At 40.4% G+C, this 22,473-nt stretch overlaps 3 protein-coding genes across 5 annotated transcripts; 2 read left to right on the plus strand and 1 right to left on the minus strand.

Moving 5' to 3' along the window:
- The first annotated feature begins 201 nt into the window (after positions 1-201).
- Positions 202-8,771, plus strand: LOC133425309 (B- and T-lymphocyte attenuator-like). 2 transcript variants are annotated; one of them, XM_061716086.1, is made up of 6 exons: positions 202-599; positions 4,745-5,071; positions 6,174-6,221; positions 6,302-6,418; positions 6,569-6,603; positions 6,685-8,771. In XM_061716086.1, exons 1-6 carry the CDS (start codon positions 494-496, stop codon positions 7,003-7,005), a joined length of 954 nt encoding a protein of 317 aa, XP_061572070.1. In that variant the 5' UTR covers positions 202-493; the 3' UTR covers positions 7,006-8,771. The 2 variants fall into 2 exon arrangements, with proteins under 2 accessions (XP_061572070.1, XP_061572071.1); XM_061716087.1 differs by lacking the exon at positions 6,174-6,221 and having other exon boundaries at positions 203-599.
- Positions 8,500-10,771, minus strand: LOC133424819 (uncharacterized). The gene is made up of 2 exons (XM_061715344.1): positions 10,744-10,771; positions 8,500-9,809 (listed from the first exon to the last, which is right to left on the minus strand). Exons 1-2 carry the CDS (start codon positions 10,769-10,771, stop codon positions 8,500-8,502), a joined length of 1,338 nt encoding a protein of 445 aa, XP_061571328.1.
- On the plus strand, positions 8,944-14,298 carry LOC133424985 (B- and T-lymphocyte attenuator-like). 2 transcript variants are annotated; one of them, XM_061715611.1, is made up of 5 exons: positions 8,944-11,294; positions 12,438-12,761; positions 13,835-13,873; positions 13,968-14,078; positions 14,171-14,298. In XM_061715611.1, the coding sequence occupies exons 1-5, from the start codon at positions 11,219-11,221 to the stop codon at positions 14,236-14,238; spliced, it is 618 nt and encodes a 205-aa protein (XP_061571595.1). In that variant the 5' UTR covers positions 8,944-11,218; the 3' UTR covers positions 14,239-14,298. The 2 variants fall into 2 exon arrangements, 1 of the variants encoding a protein (XP_061571595.1); XR_009770927.1 differs by having other exon boundaries at positions 13,437-13,873; positions 13,968-14,278.
- The last annotated feature ends 8,175 nt before the right edge of the window (positions 14,299-22,473 follow it).

Consider the following 22,473-nt stretch of genomic DNA (forward strand, 5'->3'; position numbering starts at 1 on the left):
CCATCCCTTCTGCAGAGCTCTGTACACCCTCCACTGAAACCACTGTGCTACAAGCTTGCACAGCTCTGCAGGGGATGCAGACAGCAAAGATGAAACAAATGGGAGAGGAAGTTAGGTAGAAGGCAAACCACTGATGTGCCAAGAAATTATAAAAGGGGTGTCAAGGTGTAGTGAGTGAAACAAGCCTTGGAAATTAAAAGACTGAGTGAGGGAAGGAGATTATTGTACAGCTTGAGATTTTCGCTGTAGTGTGATCACGCAGGAAGCCCTGGTTTTGATACATTTAACTGAATTGGACTTGCAAAATTTGCAGAAATGAGACCACCCACTGAATTTAAACTCACTTCCACACCACCCCTCTCATGAAGAATGTTAGGTGACTGCAAATAGAGGAAGCAGCACGGTCTGATTTCAGCATTTCTCTTTTTTTGTCTGACAAATTAACAATGTATTTAGTAGAGCAGTTCATGCTTGAGCTGACTGACATTGGACGATGACTGGAGGCTTGCTGGGTGGTTGCATCATGAGGCCAAATCATCGCTGGACTCCCCTGGATGTGTCCATCTTGGCATTGTTGTTTCTCACCTTAAACGCGGACAGTAAGTGAATATTTTTGCATAGTCTGGTTTCTTAATATTTGTGCAGGGCACGTTTAATTTCTTCTTCCTGTAGGCACAGTCAGGTTTTTGTGACCAGAGTCCCAATATCCTGGTAAAGGTAGAGTTCGTGAACTCTAGAGTGCCGTTGTCATGTTTGCACCGTTTCCAGAAGCTGCTAAGTTACATCTTAAACTTTAGACAAACTTAAACTACAGATATGGCTTAAAAACCTCGGGCCTTTATGTCGCTTTGACTCGCAAGTATGTACCTTTTGAGGGTGCATATTTCTGTAATGTCATTTAATTCACTATTGTCTGACCCTTTGAAATCAATAAATATACTTGTAAAAAAAAAAAAAAAATGCACAAAAAAAAGTATGTACCTTTTTTTTTTTTTACACGAGTGTCTGTTTGGAAAATAACTTTCAAAAGGTAAAAGTATGACTTTCAGGTCATATCTTCCACAACGAGGACACATTAGTCATGTGTGGTGCGCCACATGGAAACAATTAAGGTTTATACACAAATACAAATGAGGCTGAAAAATGTCTCAACTAAGCCAGAAATAGACTTTTCTTTTCCAACAGCTCACACGTTCGTTAATCGCCCACATCCTCCTGATTCTGTTTTTGGACCCTCATACTTTCTGCAATTTCATGTTTGCAATGAGTATTATTTTTCTTAACTAGGGTCAAGCAAGATGGCTAGGTGGGTAGCAGGGTTGCTGCACAGAACGTTCCTGGGTCGACTCCGGGGCCCGGCGGGAGTCTCTCTGTGTGGAGTTTGCATGTTCTCCCAGTGTTTGGGTGTTTCTCCCCGGGTACTCTGGCTACCCAGTCCAAAAACATGCACGCTAGGTTGATTGATGATTGTAAGTTGCCCGTAGGTGTGACTGGTTGTTTGTCCATCCCTGTACTTGTGGGGTTCCGTCAGGAAGGGCGTCTGTCATAAAATCGATCCAAATCGGTGTGCGGACTCAGGGCCGCTGAGGCGACTATTCTCCTCAGAGGGATTAAACATTATTTTTCTAACAGAACTTAGCAGATGTGATTTTTTTTCCTTAAAAGAAAAGATGATTGTGTACAAATTAACTTTTAAAACTCCAAAAAACACAGTTCAACTTGAATATTGTAACAGTTCAAGACCACAAAAGCAGAACACAAGGACTGGGAAATAATCCACATTTTAAACTGAGATCAGCCGTCGTTGTTTTGGAAGTTGAACGTTAATTTAAGCTAACCGACCGCTTAGCGCCTCCGCTAATTATTATTGTACATCACAGAAAGTGCTTTGACATGGACTTGCTGAAATAAACAAGACCTTCCCTGGAAAAAAAACATTTATCTGCATGTCAGCATGTTGCTCCAAAGCCCGTTTATATCGCTCCTCATTACTACCGTAGAGAGATATTTAAGTTACCCATGTGCACTCGTGCCCCACCATACCATGGAGGCTGACTTTTACAACTGTGCACCAATAACAAGCGTAAAGGTTCCTCCTCATTGAAAGAGAGCAACAGAACACTGACATACAGCATGTTTTATTACATTTGTTTTTCGTGATTTTAAGACTTGCAGGGTGGTTACGGCTTAAATTCAATCAACCCGTCCGTGGATATTTGATGAGTTGATCCCATCTTTGAAAAAATAGAGAAAAGATAAGCAAAACAGGAAAATGCATTTCCTTCTTACATTAATCATACATGTTATTTGTGAATGTGGTAGTTGCTTTTATTGATTGTGGCTGACCAAAAAGAGGGAAATGCCAAACATATCTTTATCCTTATTCTTTATGATTTTATTTTTTGTGCTTTGCGAAGATGTTACTGATTGTTTTATCTGCATGAGGATGGTCTGACCTGTTCGGTATTGAACGCCAGAACTGATGGCAGGGTGTGGGAGAACGGCCCTCAGCTGTGTCTTATATACGATATTCTTCTGACTTTCATTTTTAAAAGCATCAGCCTCCGCTCTCGGTCACACTTCAGCAGTTTGTTGGGGTGGTGCATCAGGCTTCTATGTATCCAGTTCCTGTTAAGAGTGAACATGAAAATACTATTATTGTGCACATAAAACATGGTGTCCACATTTTCTCTTAGTTAAGATTGTTTTCCATTCCACCTTAGTCCATCTTAAAGCCAAAACCGGCTCTTTACATGGCAGAGTTTTTAATTCAGTAATATACGCAGCTATACTATACGGTTATACTGTAGTTATGAAAATCACCAAAACTCATTGCAGTTTTATATCTGGTCCTGTTCAGCTCAAATTGCTGAACCGTGTGTCCACGCCTGCACCTCGACTCCCAGGAGGCTCGTTACTCAGTCAGCTCTCGCAAAGAAGACTTCCATGTCCTGATGATTTAACATGCGCAAGCTTTGGTATCCAGGTGCTGATATGATCCATCCCCACCACGTATCCAACACACGTGAACATAATCTAAAGACATGTGAACAAGGTGGAGTCATTTAAGTAAAGGGTGAGAAGCTGGAGATTCCTGCGTGAACTAACTGGTTTCTGTCTCATTTGGCCTCATTTCTAACCACCCGCCTATTGTAGATGTAACTTCATCTTTTAGTTCGATGATTGGCAACTAGTTCAAATTCAAAATGAGCACAATTAAGAAAAAAACTTAAACATTTGTTATGTTTTATAGTATTTCAGAATAAATATGGGATTTCAATTGTTTTCACTTTATTGTATTATGTGTTCATTTTCTATTTTAAGCATCAATGTAATTGTTGTGCTATTTTTTTTTTTTTACATATAGAAGAAATTAATCCAGTTAAAATTAACAGCTCGGCTTCAAGACTGACGTGATCAAAAGTGTCCTTACAGCTGAACAGGCCTGCTGGAAATGTTGTGATTATGAAATGTAGTTTAGGAGGTCAATCATGAACTCAGTGTGAAACACGTGCCGTGTTTCAGCGTTCAGATGCAGAGAAAAAGATTAAAGTGAGATAATGTGGCTCTGATTCTCCCCGTGAGACAGTCTGGCTTGGGTGGGGAATCACTTGCAGTTCCTCTAACGGCTGATCTTTATGCAAATTATGTTTCCACTCACCAAAATGACAGGTTTCCGAGTGCTTTTGTTCCCACAGTGATTAAATAATTTATGTGATTTACCGTAGATGGTTGTGAGTCACATTTATGCCTTTTGTTGTTTTTTTTTATTCTTAATTGGGACTTTCCTTTCACCTTTTGACCCTGCGTTTACAATACTGCATGCAAGATATAGATTTCCAATAATACATGTATGTGTTTGGAGTTACAGCTCCAATCTATGATTGCTTTTATTGTTTTGTCCAAATAAATCCCAATCCCTTAGCCCAGCCAGCCATCCAAATTATTTCCCTCTTTCATAGAATAAAAAACATTATCCTGGTTAGTCTGGATGAGACTGATTTCCAGGAGGAAGAACAAACTCCCTCCAGACGCCATTAGTTACAAAGTAGACAACGTTTTGATCCAAGATTTTATTTGCAATTTTTGAGCCATCTTGGTTGCTTTGGAAAGTGGCTCTTGGACGCTCCTGTGAGTCGTGTAGTAAAGTCCAGCCCGGTCCGTTTGCAGCTGCTTTGGTATCTTTGATTGATTGAAAATTTTAAAACAAATTCAAAACATACAGAAAAAAAGCAACAACAACCAAAACGTAATACAAACAGGGAGAAAAAAAAAACAGTGTCCGAAAAGGAGCAGGTAGAAGTAAAACTTATTTAACCCTGCCCCTTTGTTACCTCTATTATAAATTAAACATAAATATTAATAATAAATAGCTGCTAATTTACCTATTAGGCTACCAATTTTACCATTGGTTGTGCCTTTGCACCTAACCAGCTAACAAACACAATCTTTCCTTAACATAATTCCTCCTCAATCAAATAACTTCCCAGAACTTCCTTTTTTTACCGTTTTTTAAATTGATTTATATTTGTACATTGCTTCAACCCATCACTCAACCCATTCCATAAATCCACTCCAACAACTGAGATATCTTTTGTCCCTTCGGGATGACTGAATGAGAAGGGTTTATGAAGTGAAGTAGTATGGCTGTATACTATCGTATCATGAGATGTTTTTTTGGATATAACTAAAATAAACTCCTAATTTGTCATCTAAACGCTTGTCTGCATTTTTTCTTTTTCAGCAGGTGAAGACTCCGGCTGTTCCTCTGAAATCAAAGTACGCCGCAACACAGAGTATAAAGCTGTTCTTGGAGAAGATTTCAGGATTGAATGTCCAGTTGCTTTTTGTAATGCTGCACCTCCAGAAGTCCGGTGGTATAAAGATGAGATCTCTGGTCGTCATGCCATCAACAGCAGTGATGGACACACTGAAGTGGAGTGGAAACATGAAAATGAATCTGCAGGAAAATCCTATCTGATCTTCCGAAACATTCAAAAAAATGATGAAGGTTTTTATTGGTGTCAGATGCCAGACACTGTGGGTCACAAAATCAAAGTTTCTGTCAATGGTGAGTTTTCAGCAACGTAACACTTGCATCCAGCTCCTTAACCCTGTCTGTACATTTTGCACCTGCACGTCCCTTTTAGAGTAAAGCCTGAGGCAAATAATGACCACAAAATCATAGATTTTTCAGGTCCACACTTAAAACAAAACACCAAGTACTGAGCAATAAAATACTATTTGCTAATACTAACATCATTATTGTTAATTTGTGCAACAGTTTGGTATAATTTCACATCTAATATCAGTTGCCAAAGAAATCTCTTTTGAATTTCTGTGTTTTGTTCTTTATAAATGCAAATAATTGTCTAGGAGTGAGGCGACTAGAATGAAGTTGAGATTTTTGAAACTTCAAGCACTCAAGTGTTTCATGAACTTGCTTCCGTTGACATGATGAAAAACAAAGTGTCAGGGGTCTCCAATTACTTAAGGGAATATTTTCAACCCTTTGTCTAAAAGGTCATTGCGAGGTAAAGGGGCAGGTGGAAGCGCTGAAGCTTGACTTGGAACTGGGTCATGTCAAGTCATTAAATCCATATTACACTGCTGATATTTTTAAGAGCCAACTTAAAGGGGACCTATTATGGCATCTAATACCTATTTTAAACAGTGTCTTAAAAACATGCTTTTGATTGTTTTTGCTAAATAAATTAGAAATTCAGCCTCTAAACCATGTCTTTATCATCCCATTCTCTAACCTCATTATCTATGCGGGATTCTGAGTGGGCGGGGCTATGATAATGAGGCTCTGTGCTGATTGGCTGCCTGAATGACGCCATACACCGCTACGGAAAAATGGCGGAGGCTCCGGCCGGCGGAGTTAGTTGTGGGTGTGGTTTCACGCATCGGAGGCCAACCTATGTAAATCGCGCCCGTCGTTACGTAACGATGGGGTCAGAATCTGAACGGCTCGTAGAAGCCACATCACACTGGATGGCTCATCCGGGCGGCTGTACAGACACTGCAGAATTTGGTTGCTTTCCTCCTTCTCTGAGTTGGCAGGCTGAGGGGAGACCACTTTATATATGTTAAAGCAAGAAAAAACTTGTTTTTTTTAATAAAAGGTCCCCTTTAAGTTTTAAATTCATATCATTTTGAATTCTTCACAGGCTCTGTGAGGAGGAACAATGCTACACAGACGAATAACACAAGCAAAGGTTTCAGTCTAATTTTCTCTCTCAGGCTCCATCACGTATATGTATTTCATATTGAGTCACACGTTGTTTTGTTCTCGCAGAAGATCAACCTGAATCCCCAGAGAATGTATGGCTATATTTGTACTGTGGTGCCGGGATCGTCTTGTTTGTCATCATTGCGATAATTATATCTGTCATATCGATGAGAGGATGCAAAGGTGAGATTCTTTTTTTTTTAATTCACATATTATTTATATATATATATATATATATATATATATATATATATATATATATATATATATGTATATATATATATATATTACATTTGTCACGGTCACTAAATTTGCCAAATGTTAACTTTCCAGGGAAATCGAAGGAAAGGATCCAAACTGAAAACCAGGTAAGAGTGGAAAAGTGAAAAGATCCTACCCTTCTTCGTTAATCCTTCCTTCAATAATTATAATTTACACTGTGATTACAGTATGAGACCATTGGCATGATCGAGCAACCGTTCTCACACGCCAACCTCCATCCTTCGCCAAGAGGAAGCCCCTGCGTGCTGCCCCCTCGAAGGTCTACCAAGAGGAAGTCCCCATCACGGCACCCCAATGGGTTGAGATCATCAAGAGATAGTGAGCAGCTTTCTGAGCAGATGAAAGAGGACAGAGTAAAAGCAGCTGAGGTGGAGTACGGTTCTGTTGTGTATGCTGCTCTCAACCACGATGTGCCACAGCGACCTGCTGCTCGAGCGCTGAGGCCAATGGATGCGACATCAGAGTACGCAGCTATCCGTGTGTTATAAGGAGACAAACCCACAGCAGAAGACCAGGAGTGGACATTTGAGTGGAGGAGTCCTTCACTTAACTCATCTCTTTACTGGGAGTCATCATGCAGCAGCAAGGATGGGCGGACTCCAAACATACTTCAGCACACGCAGCACAAGCAAGCGGTCGGCTGCAAAATGACACTCATGAACTGAATCAAATAAATACAACTGTAAACTAAAGCACTGCATGAATGTTTGATAATTTCACACACAGTGTTGATTGATTTTCCGCCTGCATTTCATGTTAAGTAGCATTTCCCGCCCTCAGACCTATGGAGTACATCAAGATGGTTGAATAGAAACGCAGCCAAAGAGAATGATGTCGGTGAACTGAGACTCACCCCATCCGGAGTAAGAAAAGTGTCACATAAACGAAATATGTAACCCCCCCCCAAAAAAAAAATACAGAGCAGAATAAGTGAGTTTCTATTAAATAACATGAAGCAGAGCAGGAGTTGGAGTTTTCTGTTATGTTGCGGAGTGTTCTGTTATGTTAAAATGTCCAGCTTCACAGCAAAAACATATATCCACAGCTAAATCTAGCATCCATGACAACAGTAAACAATAAACTTCAATGTACCACATAAAGGTAAAATTATGAGGCCACAAATTTACAAGGTGAGAGTTTTTAAGTCACATCTGCATTGTGGTACGTGGCATTAATAGCTAACTGTCATTACTTTCGCTACTTAGCAGTTAGAGAGCAGAATCACTCTTATTAGAAGGGGGCATTTTAGGAAAAATAACTGTATTTGATGCTTGAGCATGACTCGCTTTTGATACCAATCTCCAGTGGTCCGTTTATAAAAAGCAAAATTTCTCATTTCCTTGTTGGCCTTCGTCTGTTTGTCTGTACCATAGACCATAAAACGGCAAACCATTAGGTCACGTGACCCATTGGTTTCTGAAGAGTGGTTTAGAAGCCCATTTTTCTGTTTGCGGGTTGCAGCCATGTTGATCTGGAAGACGAAGGAAACATGACCACTGTATGTCAGTCAAAGTTAGCTTTTCTCCCACTTCCTTCAGCCGAACCCTGCGGAAATATCTGCAGATCTTCCATCAGATATTTACAGCGGGATGTAATGTGTAACATGTTGATTCGACAGCGAAACCAAAAAAGACCATCAAATTTAGCCGATGCTGGGTTAATACAAATGGGTGGTTGCTTCGCTAAGCGCGGTAGCATGAAGATTACCAGTAGAGATGTGGAAGTGATAGCAGCTAGCCCTGGCTGAGCCGACTGTCAATTATATTAGAAATAAATTTAGTGGTCAATATAAACTTTCCTGGTGTGGTACAGAAAAATTCACCCCCTTAAAGTTGTCATGGAAACCAAACAAGTGAGGCCATAACGTTTCTTTGAACTTCGTTTATTTCTGCTCTAAAGTTAAACATTTTAACATGGGAGTCTGCGGAGATTGACTTGCTTTTGGAGCCCTCCAGTGGTCAGTCGAGGAACTGCAATGAATTTTAGCTCCTTATGAGCCTCAATGCAGAAGTGAGATGGTTGGAGCTTGGTGGGAGCTTGGTTGGAGCTTGGTGGGAGCTTGGTTGGAGCTTGGTGGGAGCTTGGTTGGTGTTGGATTGGTGTTTAATTGGTGCTTGATTGGAGCTTGGTTGGTGCTTGGTTGGTGCTTGGTTGGAGCTTGGTTGGTGCTTGGTTGGAGCTTGGTTGGAGCTTGGTGGGAGCTTGGTTGGAGCTTGGTTGGAGCTTGGTTGGTGCTTGGTTGGAGCTTGGTTGGAGCTTGGTTGGAGCTTGGTTGGTGCTTGGTTGGTGCTTGGTTGGAGCTTGGTTGGTGCTTGGTTGGTGCTTGGTTGGAGCTTGGTTGGTGCTTGGTTGGTGCTTGGTTGGAGCTTGGTTGGTGCTTGGTTGGTGCTTGGTTGGAGCTTGGTTGGTGCTTGGTTGGAGCTTGATTGGAGCTTGGTGGGAGCTTGGTTGGTGCTTGGTTGGAGCTTGGTTGGTGCTTGGTTGGAGCTTGGTTGGTGCTTGGTTGGAGCTTGGTTGGTGCTTGGTTGGAGCTTGGTGGGAGCTTGGTTGGAGCTTGGTTGGAGCTTGGTTGGTGCTTGGTTGGAGCTTGGTTGGTGCTTGGTTGGTGCTTGGTGGGAGCTTGGTTGGAGCTTGGTTGGAGCTTGGTTGGTGCTTGGTTGGAGCTTGGTTGGAGCTTGGTTGGAGCTTGGTTGGAGCTTGGTTGGTGCTTGGTTGGAGCTTGGTTGGAGCTTGGTTGGTGCTTGGTTGGTGCTTGGTTGGTGCTTGGTTGGTGCTTGGTTGGAGCTTGGTTGGTGCTTGGTTGGAGCTTGATTGGAGCTTGGTGGGAGCTTGGTTGGAGCTTGGTTGGAGCTTGGTTGGTGCTTGGTTGGAGCTTGGTTGGTGCTTGGTTGGAGCTTGGTTGGTGCTTGGTTGGAGCTTGGTGGGAGCTTGGTTGGAGCTTGGTTGGAGCTTGGTTGGTGCTTGGTTGGAGCTTGGTTGGTGCTTGGTTGGAGCTTGGTTGGTGCTTGGTTGGAGCTTGGTGGGAGCTTGGTTGGAGCTTGGTTGGAGCTTGGTTGGTGCTTGGTTGGAGCTTGGTTGGTGCTTGGTTGGAGCTTGGTTGGTGCTTGGTTGGAGCTTGGTGGGAGCTTGGTTGGAGCTTGGTTGGAGCTTGGTTGGTGCTTGGTTGGAGCTTGGTTGGTGCTTGGTTGGAGCTTGGTTGGTGCTTGGTTGGAGCTTGGTGGGAGCTTGGTGGGTGCTTGTTCAAACGTGTTAAGTTGAACCGTGTGTTTTTGAGGCTGATAGCCTCGTTTCCCTACGCAACGGTTCTTGGCGTAAGCAGAAAAGGGTGTGTTTTACTCCTCCAACTCTTTTCTATTTACTCATTTCTAATGAATTTTTCCTCTTCAGTGGCTTTTCAAGTTAAAACTTCAGGAAAACAGAAGTAAACCGGCTACGTTATTGTTAGCAAGCAAGCACTAGCTAACACACAAAAATAAACAGCATTAAACACAAAACAGAAAAACTAAACAAGAAAAACACAATCTTGATGATTTGCTTTGTTACTAGTAGGAAATAGACACATTTATTTTTTTGTTTTTTGCTTATTTAACTCAAAGCACATGGAACAGCCCTGGATTCTTACCTACACAAGCAGCGAATGTGTATTCATCCACTACCGAACTGCGCTACCGAATCCACCCTTGAAATCCTAAGGGTTTGTATTTCCCTGTCACAGTAATATCTGCTAAAATCCTCTTTTTTCCTTTTAAAATCTAAAATTTTATGAGGAATAAAATCCTCATATGATTAATCTACTAAGAGGTTAACAGAAAAAAATACAACAATAATTGTTATAGAATTCAGAAATTCTATAACATGATTCAAAAACGTGCGCTACAAAGTTATACCAGTACTCGTATTTTGTTAATAGGACGAGAAACTGTTTGTTTTATTTTTTAAATTTCTTTACACGAAAAAAAAATGTCTTATACCCCTGCATTCAGTAAATGTATATTAATCCGCCACAGGAAATAGTCCCTACCAAGAGTTTGCTTTCTCTTGTTTGACTATTATGTCCAAAAATTTTAAATTCCCAGCTGCTCAGAGAAATTACCCAATAGTTTTTATTTTAACATTGAATTGTATCATTATGACCCGTTTAAGAAGATTCATGTATTTGGGAGGACTATAAAAGGAGTAAAAGAGGGGAATTACTGAAGTCTGTCAATGAATTGCTTATAACTTACCAACCACCTTACTCGTGCTGCTGCACATCCTTGACCTGAACTTCTGACACGATTGCATGTTCTGCAGTTTGTACTATATCAGCATTTGACAAACTTTGACAATATGAATGACAATTATATTTTGTTACTATTGAGTGTGTTTGTATTCAGAATGTAATAATAATCTTTGTGTGCAATCAAAGAAGTTGTGTAACTATAAAAAATGATTAAATTATATGAAAATATTTCTCTAGTGCTGTTCTTCCTGTAAAACACTCAAAAAGAAAAATGCGGCTTCAAAAATGACCAAAACTTTGTGTTAAAAGAGGCGAGTGTGTACTGAAGACGTTGTGTATATGTAGTGTTAGGTGTGGCAGCATGATCTATGACTTGCTAAAGACCCCTGAAACAGAAAACAGGAAGTAAAGTCAACCACAGTATGTACCTGTGATGCACATACACTTCACAGAAGTCGATTTTTCCTCAAGTGACCAGCATGAAACATAAAAATTGCAGTTTTATTTTTTATCTGCTGATTTCAGCCTTGGTAATCTTCGATCTGGACGCTGATAGTAAGTTACTACTCCAATACTCTACTAAACTGTACTTTGGGTCATTTACTACACTGCAAAAACTCAAAATCTTACCAGGAATATTTGTCTTATTTCTAGTTAAAATGTCTCATTTTTAGTCAAAAAATCTCATTACACTTAAAACAAGAGTCATCACCAAAAAAATAACTTATTTGACAATTTTCACCTGTTTCAAGTAAATTTTCACTTGAAATAAATAGAAAAGTCTGCCAGTGGGACAAGATTTATCTTCGCATTACAAACAAAACAATCTTGTTCCACTGGCAGATGTTTCTACTTATTTTAAGTGAAAATCTACTTGAAACAGGTGAAAATTGTTGTTTTTTCCAGTGATGAGTCTTGTTTTAAGTGTAATGAGATTTTTTTTGACTAAAAATAAGAAATAAATAAGACAAATATTCTCCTTAAGATTTTGAGATTTTGCAGTGTAATACTTTCAGTGGGTCTTTGTCTCAGTACCTGAAATAAGAATGCGTAGCACTGTTAAATTTCATAGAACACGGAAAAGTTTAAAAGGTTTAAAGAAATTAAAACCTGGAATGGAGTGTTGGTTAAAGGTGATTGTGAGTTTTTCAGTGGCCTGATACTTGGCCAAGAAACGTAACTAATTTTACACAGATGACATTTCTAAAAGTTAGTAGGCTATAGTTCATTTAATTGACTACTTAATTCGTTTTTTAGCACTGAAGCCTCATGTTACGAGTAAATGAAGTTAAAAGATCCACACTTTAAACTTCGATGTGACAATATGAGACCAAAATGTCCAGATATACGGGAAGCTTCAAATATGTGCAAGTACGGATTTGTAGTAGCAGATCCAATCTAATATTGTTTAGAAATGTTTTAGCTGAATAAATCCTGTATAAATAGCCTGGCCAGTCAGTCCTAATTCTGGTCCTCTGATACCAATAACTTGTCTGTTTGCTCTGTATTTGACTGACTTCTGTACGTCTCCACACGCCTTTAGGCTTCGTGGCATTAAGCTCGCAACTTCCCCATTGCAGCTGAATTGCAAGTTAGTTACATGATACTGTATACTATTATGAGCTGTTTGTAGACTCAAATAAAAACAAATTAACTCCTCATTTTTCATATAAACGCTTGTCTGCATCTTTTTTTTAGCAGTTGAAGACTCCGACTGTTACTCTGAAATCAGAGTACGCCGCTTCACAAAGTATGAAGCTGTTCTTGGAGAAGATTTCAGGATTGAATGTCCAGTTACTTTTTGTAATGCTTCACCTCCAGAAGTCCGGTGGTATAAAGATGAAGATTCTGGTCTTCATGCCATCGTCATCAGTGATGGAGACACTGAAGTGGAGTGGAAACATGAAAATGAATCTGCAGGAAAATCCTATCTGATCTTCCGAAACATTAAAAAAAATGAAGGTTTTTATCGGTGTCTGATTCCAGGCAATATGGGTCACAACATCAACGTCTCTGTCAATGGTGAGTTTTCAGCAACTTAGCACTTGCATCCAGCTCAATCTCAATCCCTTAACCCTATCCCTACATATGCACATCCCTTTTGGAGTAAAGCCAAAGGCAAAATCACAAAATTGTAGATTTTTCAGGTCAACACTTAAAACAAAACACCAAGTACTGAGCAATGTGGCTGCACAAATAAGAAACATACAAATCTTTTTAGCATTAATATTCAAATTATGCAAATATACAATGTTTGATGTTGATCATGCGTTGGAGTAAAGCTTGAGAAAAATGAGGACCATAAAATCTTCAACGTAGATTTTTCAGGTATGTAGAAGTAGGGGGTTGAAAACAAGGAACACAGCACAGGACAACATGGCTGCACAACTGAGCAAAGAAAACATGCAAATATAAGAATTTTCAGCATCAGTTAGGATTCAGTAAAATTTTTTTATAAAAGTTAGCAGATAATAATGTAAAATTCTAACTACTGAAGTTGGAAGAATGTGTTTAATGTGACAAGGAAACAAAAGTCACTTGGTGCTTCAACCACTGACGGTTTCCTGACCTGAATCTCGCGGACCCAGCTGCTGCAGGAAAACCCCACACAGCTTTTACTATGACTAAAGTGTTCACACTGCAGCAAAAGAAAGTGTCCCATCATGTGACATATGTCTTGGTCTGTTCCTGCTGCAGGCGACTGTCACCCAGAAATTACAGTGCGCCGCAACACAGTTTATGAAGCATTTCTCGGACAAGAACTCAGGATTAACTGCTCGGTTGCTTTCTGCGACGATCTCCCACCAAAAATCTCCTGGCATAAACTTACACACACTGGTGTCCGTGTGGGTGTCATCAGTAAACATCAGGTTAAGACGGAGGTGGTAGACGAGCTGGAGGGAAAGTCCTATTTGATAATCCAACGCGCTCTTAGGAGCGACTCGGGTCGGTACCAGTGTCGGAGCGGGGGCAGCGTGAGTCACGTCATCAACGTCGTGATCAAGGGTCAGTCAGGACCGTTGTGGTACATGAAGAAAGTTAAAGCTGTTGAATGATGTTCTTTGTAGTAAATAAATATTCTCAATCCTTTTCAGGTGATACAGAGCTCACTACAGCTCCAGCTTTGACTACAGGTGAGAAATATTCCTCTTATGTTGAGTCACCGGTGTTTGGCTCATATATCAACAGTTATATGATACTAATTTGATGTCTTCCTTCATCTCGTAGAGAGCCCCACGCAGAGTGTTTTCTGGCATTACATGCACCGAGTTATAGGAATCCTGGCTTTTTTCACTGTCGTGATAATAATATGCTTTACAGCCCATCTTCTGCATAAAGGTGAGACTTGTTTTGATGGCTACTTGCAGACTCCTGGATGTCGTCATTTTGAAAACAGAATCTGATTTAACTTTATGTCCATGTCCGTGCAGGAAAATCCCAAAACACGGCAGCTCCAAGTCTCGGGCCTTCCCACCCCATCTATGAAATGAACCCGTAGCATCTGTTTCTGCACCAACCTGATCTCACAAAAATCCGTGAAATGCCCACGACCTCTCACCACTATTTCCCGTGGTATATACACGGAAAATGGTATAATTCCGTGTGAGCACCACGGATATTGTACCATGCAAAGTCAATGGGATCCGTTGTAGTGATATATACACGGATTATGACATTATTATTATTATTTATTTATTTAGTACTTTTCGATGGGCAGGGCTTTGAAACTTCACCTTTTCCAACATTCGAATGGACGCAGTTGCCACAACATTTGACCAAACCAAGTAAAACTCGACCTGTGGCCTCCATATGGGGCTTAGATTGAGCTTGCCAAGTCTCAACTCTGTGAACCTTCTGCAACGCCAACTAGCTCTGTGGAAGTCGTACAGACACGGGACCAAAATATCCTAGCAAAGGGCCTTCTGCATTGCAACATAGTCAAAAATCAGCCTCCCAGCTCAAAGCGTTAGTGAACTATTCAAAAAACACACAAAAAAGGCCCGAAAAAGGCACCACACACGGTGACCCTACTGGCCCATATCTATGGGATGATTGTTAACGTTTTGTCCTTCATTCAATGGTATGACAGCAGTCAAATCGGGTGACGGATCCCATTGACTTCGCATAGTACTATATCCGTGGTGCTCCCATTAAAACCTCAATAAAACACTGCTAAAACAGCATTAAAAACATGCTTTTACAAACTGACAGTAACAAACAGTACCTTGCGCAACAAAAACTCATAATTCAGCCACTATAACAAAGAATAATATGTAAATAATAATAATGTCATAATCCGTGTATATATCACGACCACGGATCCCATTGACTTCGCATAGTACTAGATCCGTGGTGTTCCCATTAAAACCTCAATAAAACACTGCTAAAACAGCGTTAAAAACATGCTTTTACAAACTGACAGTAACAAACAGTACCTTGCGCGACAAAAACTCATAATTTAGCCATGATAATGAATAATATGATAATGATAAGGAGTGATAAAGAATGATAAAGAATAATATATAAATGATAAAGAATAATATATAAATAATAATGTCATAATCCGTGTATATATCACGACAACGGATCCCATTGACTTTGCATGGTACAATATCCGTGGTGCTCACACGGAATTATACCATTTTCCATGTATATACCACGGAAAATAGTGGTGAGAGGTCGTGGGCATTTCACGGATTTTTGTGAGATCAGGTTGTTCTGCACGGCTGGCACCCTCCTGAACCACAGACAAAACAATTTGTGAACTGTTTATTTCGTGCCACTGAATTCCCGTAACTCGTGGGAAACAACTATCTTTTAATCCAGTGACAGGAAGAGTGAGTGCACGACGTGACAGAAACGGTAAAGAGAAACGGCATGACTCCAGAGAACGAAGAGCATGGATGGAGGTGACTGGGTTGCATTGCAACGGCAGCTCCATGCCATTTCTCCAACTATGGGAGTTTTTACCTGCCATTGTTTATGTAATAATTGCTCGGGGTTTATGTTCTGGGTCTCTGGAAAGCATCTAGAGACAACTTTTGTTGTATTAGACGCTATATAAATAAAATTGAACTGAATTGACAGCCTGACTGTTGAGAGTTTTGTTTCCTTTTCAGATATGTTTGTGGTTTTACCCTTTGCAAAAATTATTTTCAAAAGTGATGTTTTGTGTTCACTTTTCCTTTTTATTCTCTGTTGTTTTCTATAAAAGAGATGTTTCTTTTCTTGGGCCATTATGTGATGCACATTTGAGAGCTGACAGGAAACATTTTAACCACATGTCACATGAATGTACATCAAAACGTACAAAACGATAAACTGTCAACTACATGATCTGTTGTTCAATTTAGATTTAAAAACTGAATTGTATTTTTTTAAATGTTAGCATTTGGTAAATAATCATTAACAAACAACCCAATCTTGTTCATGTCGTTCAGCCAACAAACGGTTAAACAATTCAACTTAATTCCATCACCTCAAGCCACTTTTTAAGGGACATAAATTCAAATTATAACCCAATTATACTCCATTTAAATCCATACATCTCATTACTAATTAAACCAATTCAAGCACTTAAAATGCTAATTAGTCAGAAACAAAAGGAAGTGATACAATTTTTGACTAACTCTGATTCAAGTTACCCTGGCTTCCTGGCCTCCTGGCCACGTACGAGACGGCAGTGGGAAGAGAAAACACCTAACAGGAACAAAAATATGTATCATTTAAAAAAAAAAAAAAAAGGCTGGATGGGACAAAAACATCTTTTTGTTTAGATTTATTTGGGTCTGTATTGTCACAGATCCCTGCATGTCTCATCAACCCACTGAATGGAGTCGCTTCAGATACCTCAATAAATGCTTTCAAACACACAAAAAAATGTGTCCTTTTTTTATTCAAATGTTCCCCTTAATGAACTCGCCTCATCACTATGTACTTATTATTCAGTGTGCTAATGGGCTATTTGCTAGTTAAACGTTTAATTTGGCTCAAATTACAAAACAACACAAAATTCCACAGTATTATAAGTCAAAAAGAAGGATTAAAAAATTGCCAGATCTGATTTTGAGGAACAAAAAACAGAAAGTGAATCTTATAACAGTTTTCTAGACAAACTGTATTTCAGCTTTGTGTCAGTAAGGTAATTTATAAAAGCTGCTAAATATTTGGGGTGAAAACACCTCAGTGAAATGATGAGAAAGCCTGTCAACAAATGTTATGACTATATCGAAAATATATTTACTGATTTGTGCAAAATGGAAGCTGATGTTTAGTAAATTTATCTTTAAGTTGTAAAGATTTAAGTTACTCAGATGTGCCTTTAGCACAACATTGAGCGTCCTTTAACTGCCTGGATCACACAAATATGACATCAAATACATCTCAATATAAATGTTTTATAAATAAAACTGTCTTATACCCCTCCATTCAGTAAATGTATATTAATCCGCCATAGGAAATAGTCCCTACCAAGAGTTTGCTTTCTTTTGTTTGACTATTATCTCCTAACTTTTTAATTTCCCAGCCACTCGAAGAAATTACTCATAGCTTTTATTTTAACATTAAATTGTATCATTATGACCAGTTTAAGAAGATTCATGTATTTGGGAGGACTAGGAAGGAACAAAGAGGGGAAATACTGAAGTCCGTCAATGAATTGCTTATAACTTACCCACCAATACCGTCATGTATTGGGTTACGTAGGTCACATGATGAGGGTAAACAGGAAGTGTGTTAATATAGAGACCGCAGCCGGGAGGCGGGTAGTGTTCACTTGTAATGTCGGTCCATTAATAAAGCAAGTAAAAGAAGAAACTTTATGTCATGATTATATTCAGGATGCACGATTAAGTATTAAGATTGGCACACAACAATGGCGATGAGGATGTAAGACCTTTGAAGAAAAGTGAAGCTACGTGAGTTTGAGTAGCAGCTAGCATGGAAAAATCTTCAACCGTTTGCATGTTAGGCCGAACCAGCTAAGTTAGGACTGAGATGGACACGGTGGCTGACATCGTTTGAGTTGTATGCAGATGGGAAAGGACTGATAATTAATGCTGATGGATCAGACGCTACAATACAGAGGAGACAAGCTCTACTTTTGCACCTCGCGGGACCAGATGTTCAGGATACATTTGTGACTCTGCCAAACACAGGAACAGCGACGGACTATGCAGCCGCGGTTGGCGCGCTGAATACTTACTTCGTTCCCCAAGTTCATATTGCCTTTGCCTGTCAGACGTTTCACAAGTTGTACCAGAAACAAGGTGAGACTGTGCAACAATTTTCCACACGTCTGAGACAGACGGCGAAAGAGATAACCAGATAAGAGATGCAATTCTGAGCAAATGTACATCAGATTTTGTGCGCGGAAAAACAGGAGGAGGGACGTGAGCTGACATTAGCCTGCACATTGATAGTGGTCTCCCAGTGTGAAAGAATAGCGGAACAGGTGGCGGCCATGTCTCTGAATGAAGAAAGGGGAGACACAGAAACTGTTCATCGTGTCACACAAAAAGGAGGTAAATACACAAATAAGAGGAAAGACAATAGATAAAGAAGACAGAAAACCTGAAAGAAAATGTTACAGATGTTGTTGTTACACTAATCATATGGGAAAAGATCCCAAATGCCCTACACGTGGACAGACATGTCAGAAGTGTAATGGAAAAGACCATTTCTCAAAAGTATGCTGCACAAACGGATCAAAGAAACAAAATGTTAACAATGCTGGGGAAGAACAAAAAGAGTTTGCATTTGTTGTAAAAGAGGATGCAATGTCAGAGAGACTTATCTTTTGTGTGGGGGGAGTAGACTTGAAAATGTTAGTAGATTCAGGTGCTACAAGTAATGTGATGGGAGAAAATGTGTGGAACAGATTGAAGGCAGAAAAGATAAAGTGTCATTCATATCTACCAAAAGTACAGAGAAACCTGTATCCATACTCATCCAATCAAGCACTGCCATTTAAAAGGGGAATTTCAGTGCGAAATCACAATTGGTAACAAAACTGAACAGGCAGAATTCATTGTTATTAAAAGGCAATGGTGAACCACTCATTGGAAAAAGACAGCCATTAAGTTAGGGGTGTAGAATATACATGAAAATATTTCAGCTGTTACAGATATTAAAGCAGCAATATAGCGATATCTCCAGCAGCAATGCCCAAGTGTATTCAGGGGAGTGGGAAAATTGAACACCAAGCAGATTGGCCTGTACATAGACCCGAAAGTGAAACCTGTGGCTCAGCCACTCCGACGCAAACCATACAACCTCAGAAAGCCTGTGGAAAAAAAAAACATGAACATGGACATTATAGAACGAGTCGAAAGCCCCAAAACCCAGTGGTCGTGCTCCCAAAACCTGACATGGACATCAGGATGTTCCTAGATATGAGAAGGGCTAATGAGGCAATTGTGAGGGAACGGTACCCTATTACTACGCAGTGTTGGGCAAGTTACATCCAAAATATAATACATTATATATTACTAGTTACTGTCATTTGAAAGTAATTAGTTACATTACAATATTACTATATCTGAATTGTAATGCGTTACACTACTTGTGTATTACTTTTGAGTTACTTTCAACAAAATAGCAAAAAAAGATAAATCTTGTTCCACTGGCAGATTTTTCTACTTATTTCAAGTGAAAATTTACTTGAAACAGGTGAAAATTGTCAAATGTTATTTTTCTGGTGATGACTCTAAATGTTGAAATAGCAGTAAAACCACATTCATTGATGAAATGACATAAGGGATGGAAAGGAGGGATGGCAGTTTTACAGGGGGGATGATTTGGACCGTTTTTATTTCAGGGGGGATGATTTGGACCGTTTTTATTTCAGGGGAGATGATTTGGACCGTTTTTATTTCAGGGGGGATGATTTGGACCGTTTTTATTTCAGGGGGGGGATGATTTGGACCGTTTTTATTTCAGGGGGGGATGATTTGGACCGTTTTTATTTCAGGGGGGGGATGATTTGAACTGTTTTTATTTCAGGGGGGATGATTTGGACCGTTTTTATTTCAGGGGGGGGGATGATTTGGACCGTTTTTATTTCAGGGGGGATGATTTGGACCGTTTTTATTTCAGGGGGGGTGATTTGGACCGTTTTTATTTCAGGGGGGGATGATTTGGACCGTTTTTATTTCAGGGGGGGATGATTTGGACCGTTTTTATTTCAGGGGGGGATGATTTGGACCGTTTTAATTTCAGGGGGGGTGCCATCACATCACCCCTCATCCCCCCTCAACTCGAATACTGCTCACAGGGAACTCAGAACTTCTTCATAAATAACTCCCAGAGAGAAAAAAAACACCAGCAAGCTAACAAACAAACCAATAAAGCTCTCAGAGTTAACAAAACGAACCAACAATCAACAACTCGCAGCTGTTTAACCTCTCCTCCTGATGGGCTGCAGGTGTGGTTTAAGGCTGATTTATGGTTCCGCGTTACACCAACGCAGGCCATACGCCGTGGGTTACGCAAACTACTGCGTACCCTACGGCGAAAGCTCTGCGTCGATTTAACGCGGAACCATAAATCCGCTCTCACAGCGCGACTGACTGTGCGCCCGGCTCGGGCTCCTCGCCGCGCGCAGCTCCTCGCCGACTCCGCGCACATATATATTTAATAAATGTATAAAGCCCATATATTAATAAAGCCTCACTTGGCCGAGCCCTAACGCTGAGACCATGGTAGATTTAAGTTACACGCGGACACGCCGCACTGTTGACTTTTCCCTGCCGGCTCTGCTCACTGAACAGTCCCCACACAAACAGTGTCCAGCGGCGCTACGTTCCGCCGCGCCGCGTTCCCAACGCTTTTTTCTGTTGTCGGGATGTCTCGCGGACGCGGTGTTGGTGAATTCTTTAAAAAACAACAGCTAAACGGGTTAAAATGCGTTGTAACGCGCGTTACTTAGATTGTAACGAGTAAAATATTACCGAAAATGTATTAGTAATGCGTTATATTACTGCGTTACAGCAAATAGTAATACATTACTGTAATTGCGTTACTTTTGTAACGCGTTACCCCCAACACTGTTACTACGGTGGATGAAATACTCCAAAACAAGAACGGCTCCGCTATATTTAGCAAGCTAGAGCTGAAATGGGGCTATCATCAGTTGGAATTAACACCAGAGATAACAACATTTGCGGTGCACAACGGAGTATACAGATACAAGAGATATTCGGTGTATCCTCGGCCAGCGAGCAATACCAGCACAAGATAGCCGCTGCATTAGCTGGCATTGAAGGTGTCGAGAACATCTCAGATGATGTGATTGTGCACACACCAGACCAAATAACACGTGACAAACGCCTGCATGCTGTCATGAGGAGACTCTCAGAATGTGGACTGACACTAAACCCATGAAAGTGCCAGTTTGGCATGGGAAGACTAATATTCATTGGGATAATTCTGTCACAGAAAGGCATAGCACCAACGGAAGAGAGAGTGAGAGCAGTAGTGGAAGCCAGAGAACCAGAGAATGCCACAGAGGTGAGAAGTTTCTTGGGACTTCTTGGTTACAGCAGCAGATTCATATCACAGTTTGCAACGCCTATGTGTGTATGTATCAGCCTATGTGGTCTTATACACTTGTTTTGTAAAACCACTCCTTACTGCTCTAATGCTGTGACCAACAGGTACAAAGGAGGCTCAAGACACACCTTTTTAGCTTGGCTTTTATCTGATCTCATTTACCTAGTCTTTTCAGCTATTTATTGTATTTACTTTTTTATTATCTTTAAACCTTTAATCCATTTTAGTGACTTTGTATTTTATGTTATTTATTATTCATCTTAAGTTTTGTATAGATTTCTCTAAAATTTTACACTTTTTAGGCATTTTTTACTTTCTTTTAATCTTTTAGTTTTTAGCTCCAGTGTTTCCTCAGGGGGGTCGTCCACACTGGGAGGTGTGTCTGCTCCGCCCATGGGGGTGTCGTCATGGGGGTCCCTCAGGCCTGGGTAGCTGGGGGTGGGACTCCACCTTCTGTGTGGGGTCTGTCCTGGTCTGTCCGGGTTGGGGGGGTCTCTGTGGCGATGCTCCCTGTGGTCGTGGTCGGTGGAGCCTCTCGGTGGGGACGGCCACCCATAGGTAGTGTTTTCCTCACCTGGATCGTTAGTGCTAAGCCATGTCACCAGTCCACTTATTGTGTGTGTGTGTGTGGGCGTGTGAGTGTATGCACATGTGTATGAGTGTGAGTGAGGGTGTGTGTATGCGTGGGGGGTGGGGTCGTATGGGATGTTTTAAATTGTACTTTTGATTGTTATTTTATTTTGTATGTAAAGCACCATGAGTTGCATTTACACTGCATGAGTTGGTGCTATATAAATAAATAAAGTTTAAAGTTTACAATGTTCATAAAACATGTTAAAAAGAATGTAATTGTTACATTTATAAACAATGTAGATTATAAATGGTAAGTTTTGCCATTACAGTCTTAACTAGAGTTGTCCCGATCCGATCACGTGATCGGAAATCGGGGCCGATCACGTGATTGCAGACTCGATCCGGACTCGGACGTTATGAGCCGATCAGGAATCGGATATATATATATATATATATCAGGGTTTCCGTTGTCCGGTAATTGCCGGACTTTGTCCGGTAAAATATGCCGAAGTCCGGTATTTTATAATCTCTCCGGTCAAAATGTCCGGTGAAAATACTCACTGGCGCCGACATCCACGTGTGCGTTGATTTATGGTTCCGCGTCGCACCG

The sequence above is a fragment of the Cololabis saira genome, chromosome 24 (genome assembly GCF_033807715.1).
Source record: "Cololabis saira isolate AMF1-May2022 chromosome 24, fColSai1.1, whole genome shotgun sequence".
Taxonomy (NCBI): domain Eukaryota; kingdom Metazoa; phylum Chordata; class Actinopteri; order Beloniformes; family Belonidae; genus Cololabis; species Cololabis saira.

Bases quoted from the DNA above. Each gene is read 5' to 3' on its own strand.
- LOC133425309 (XM_061716086.1), top strand. From the start codon at position 494: ATGACTGGAGGCTTGCTGGGTGGTTGCATCATGAGGCCAAATCATCGC. The intron at 5,072-6,173 runs GTGAGTTTTCAG...AATTCTTCACAG, and splicing joins AATCAAAGTTTCTGTCAATG to GCTCTGTGAGGAGGAACAAT. The intron at 6,604-6,684 runs GTAAGAGTGGAA...CTGTGATTACAG, and splicing joins GGATCCAAACTGAAAACCAG to TATGAGACCATTGGCATGAT.
- LOC133424819 (XM_061715344.1), bottom strand. From the start codon at position 10,771: ATGTGCAGCAGCACGAGTAAGGTGGTTG. The intron at 9,810-10,743 runs GTAAGTTATAAG...ACCGTTGCGTAG, and splicing joins CAGCACGAGTAAGGTGGTTG to GGAAACGAGGCTATCAGCCT.
- LOC133424985 (XM_061715611.1), top strand. From the start codon at position 11,219: ATGAAACATAAAAATTGCAGTTTTATTTTTTATCTGCTGATTTCAGCC. The intron at 12,762-13,834 runs GTGAGTTTTCAG...AATCCTTTTCAG, and splicing joins CATCAACGTCTCTGTCAATG to GTGATACAGAGCTCACTACA. The intron at 14,079-14,170 runs GTGAGACTTGTT...ATGTCCGTGCAG, and splicing joins AGCCCATCTTCTGCATAAAG to GAAAATCCCAAAACACGGCA.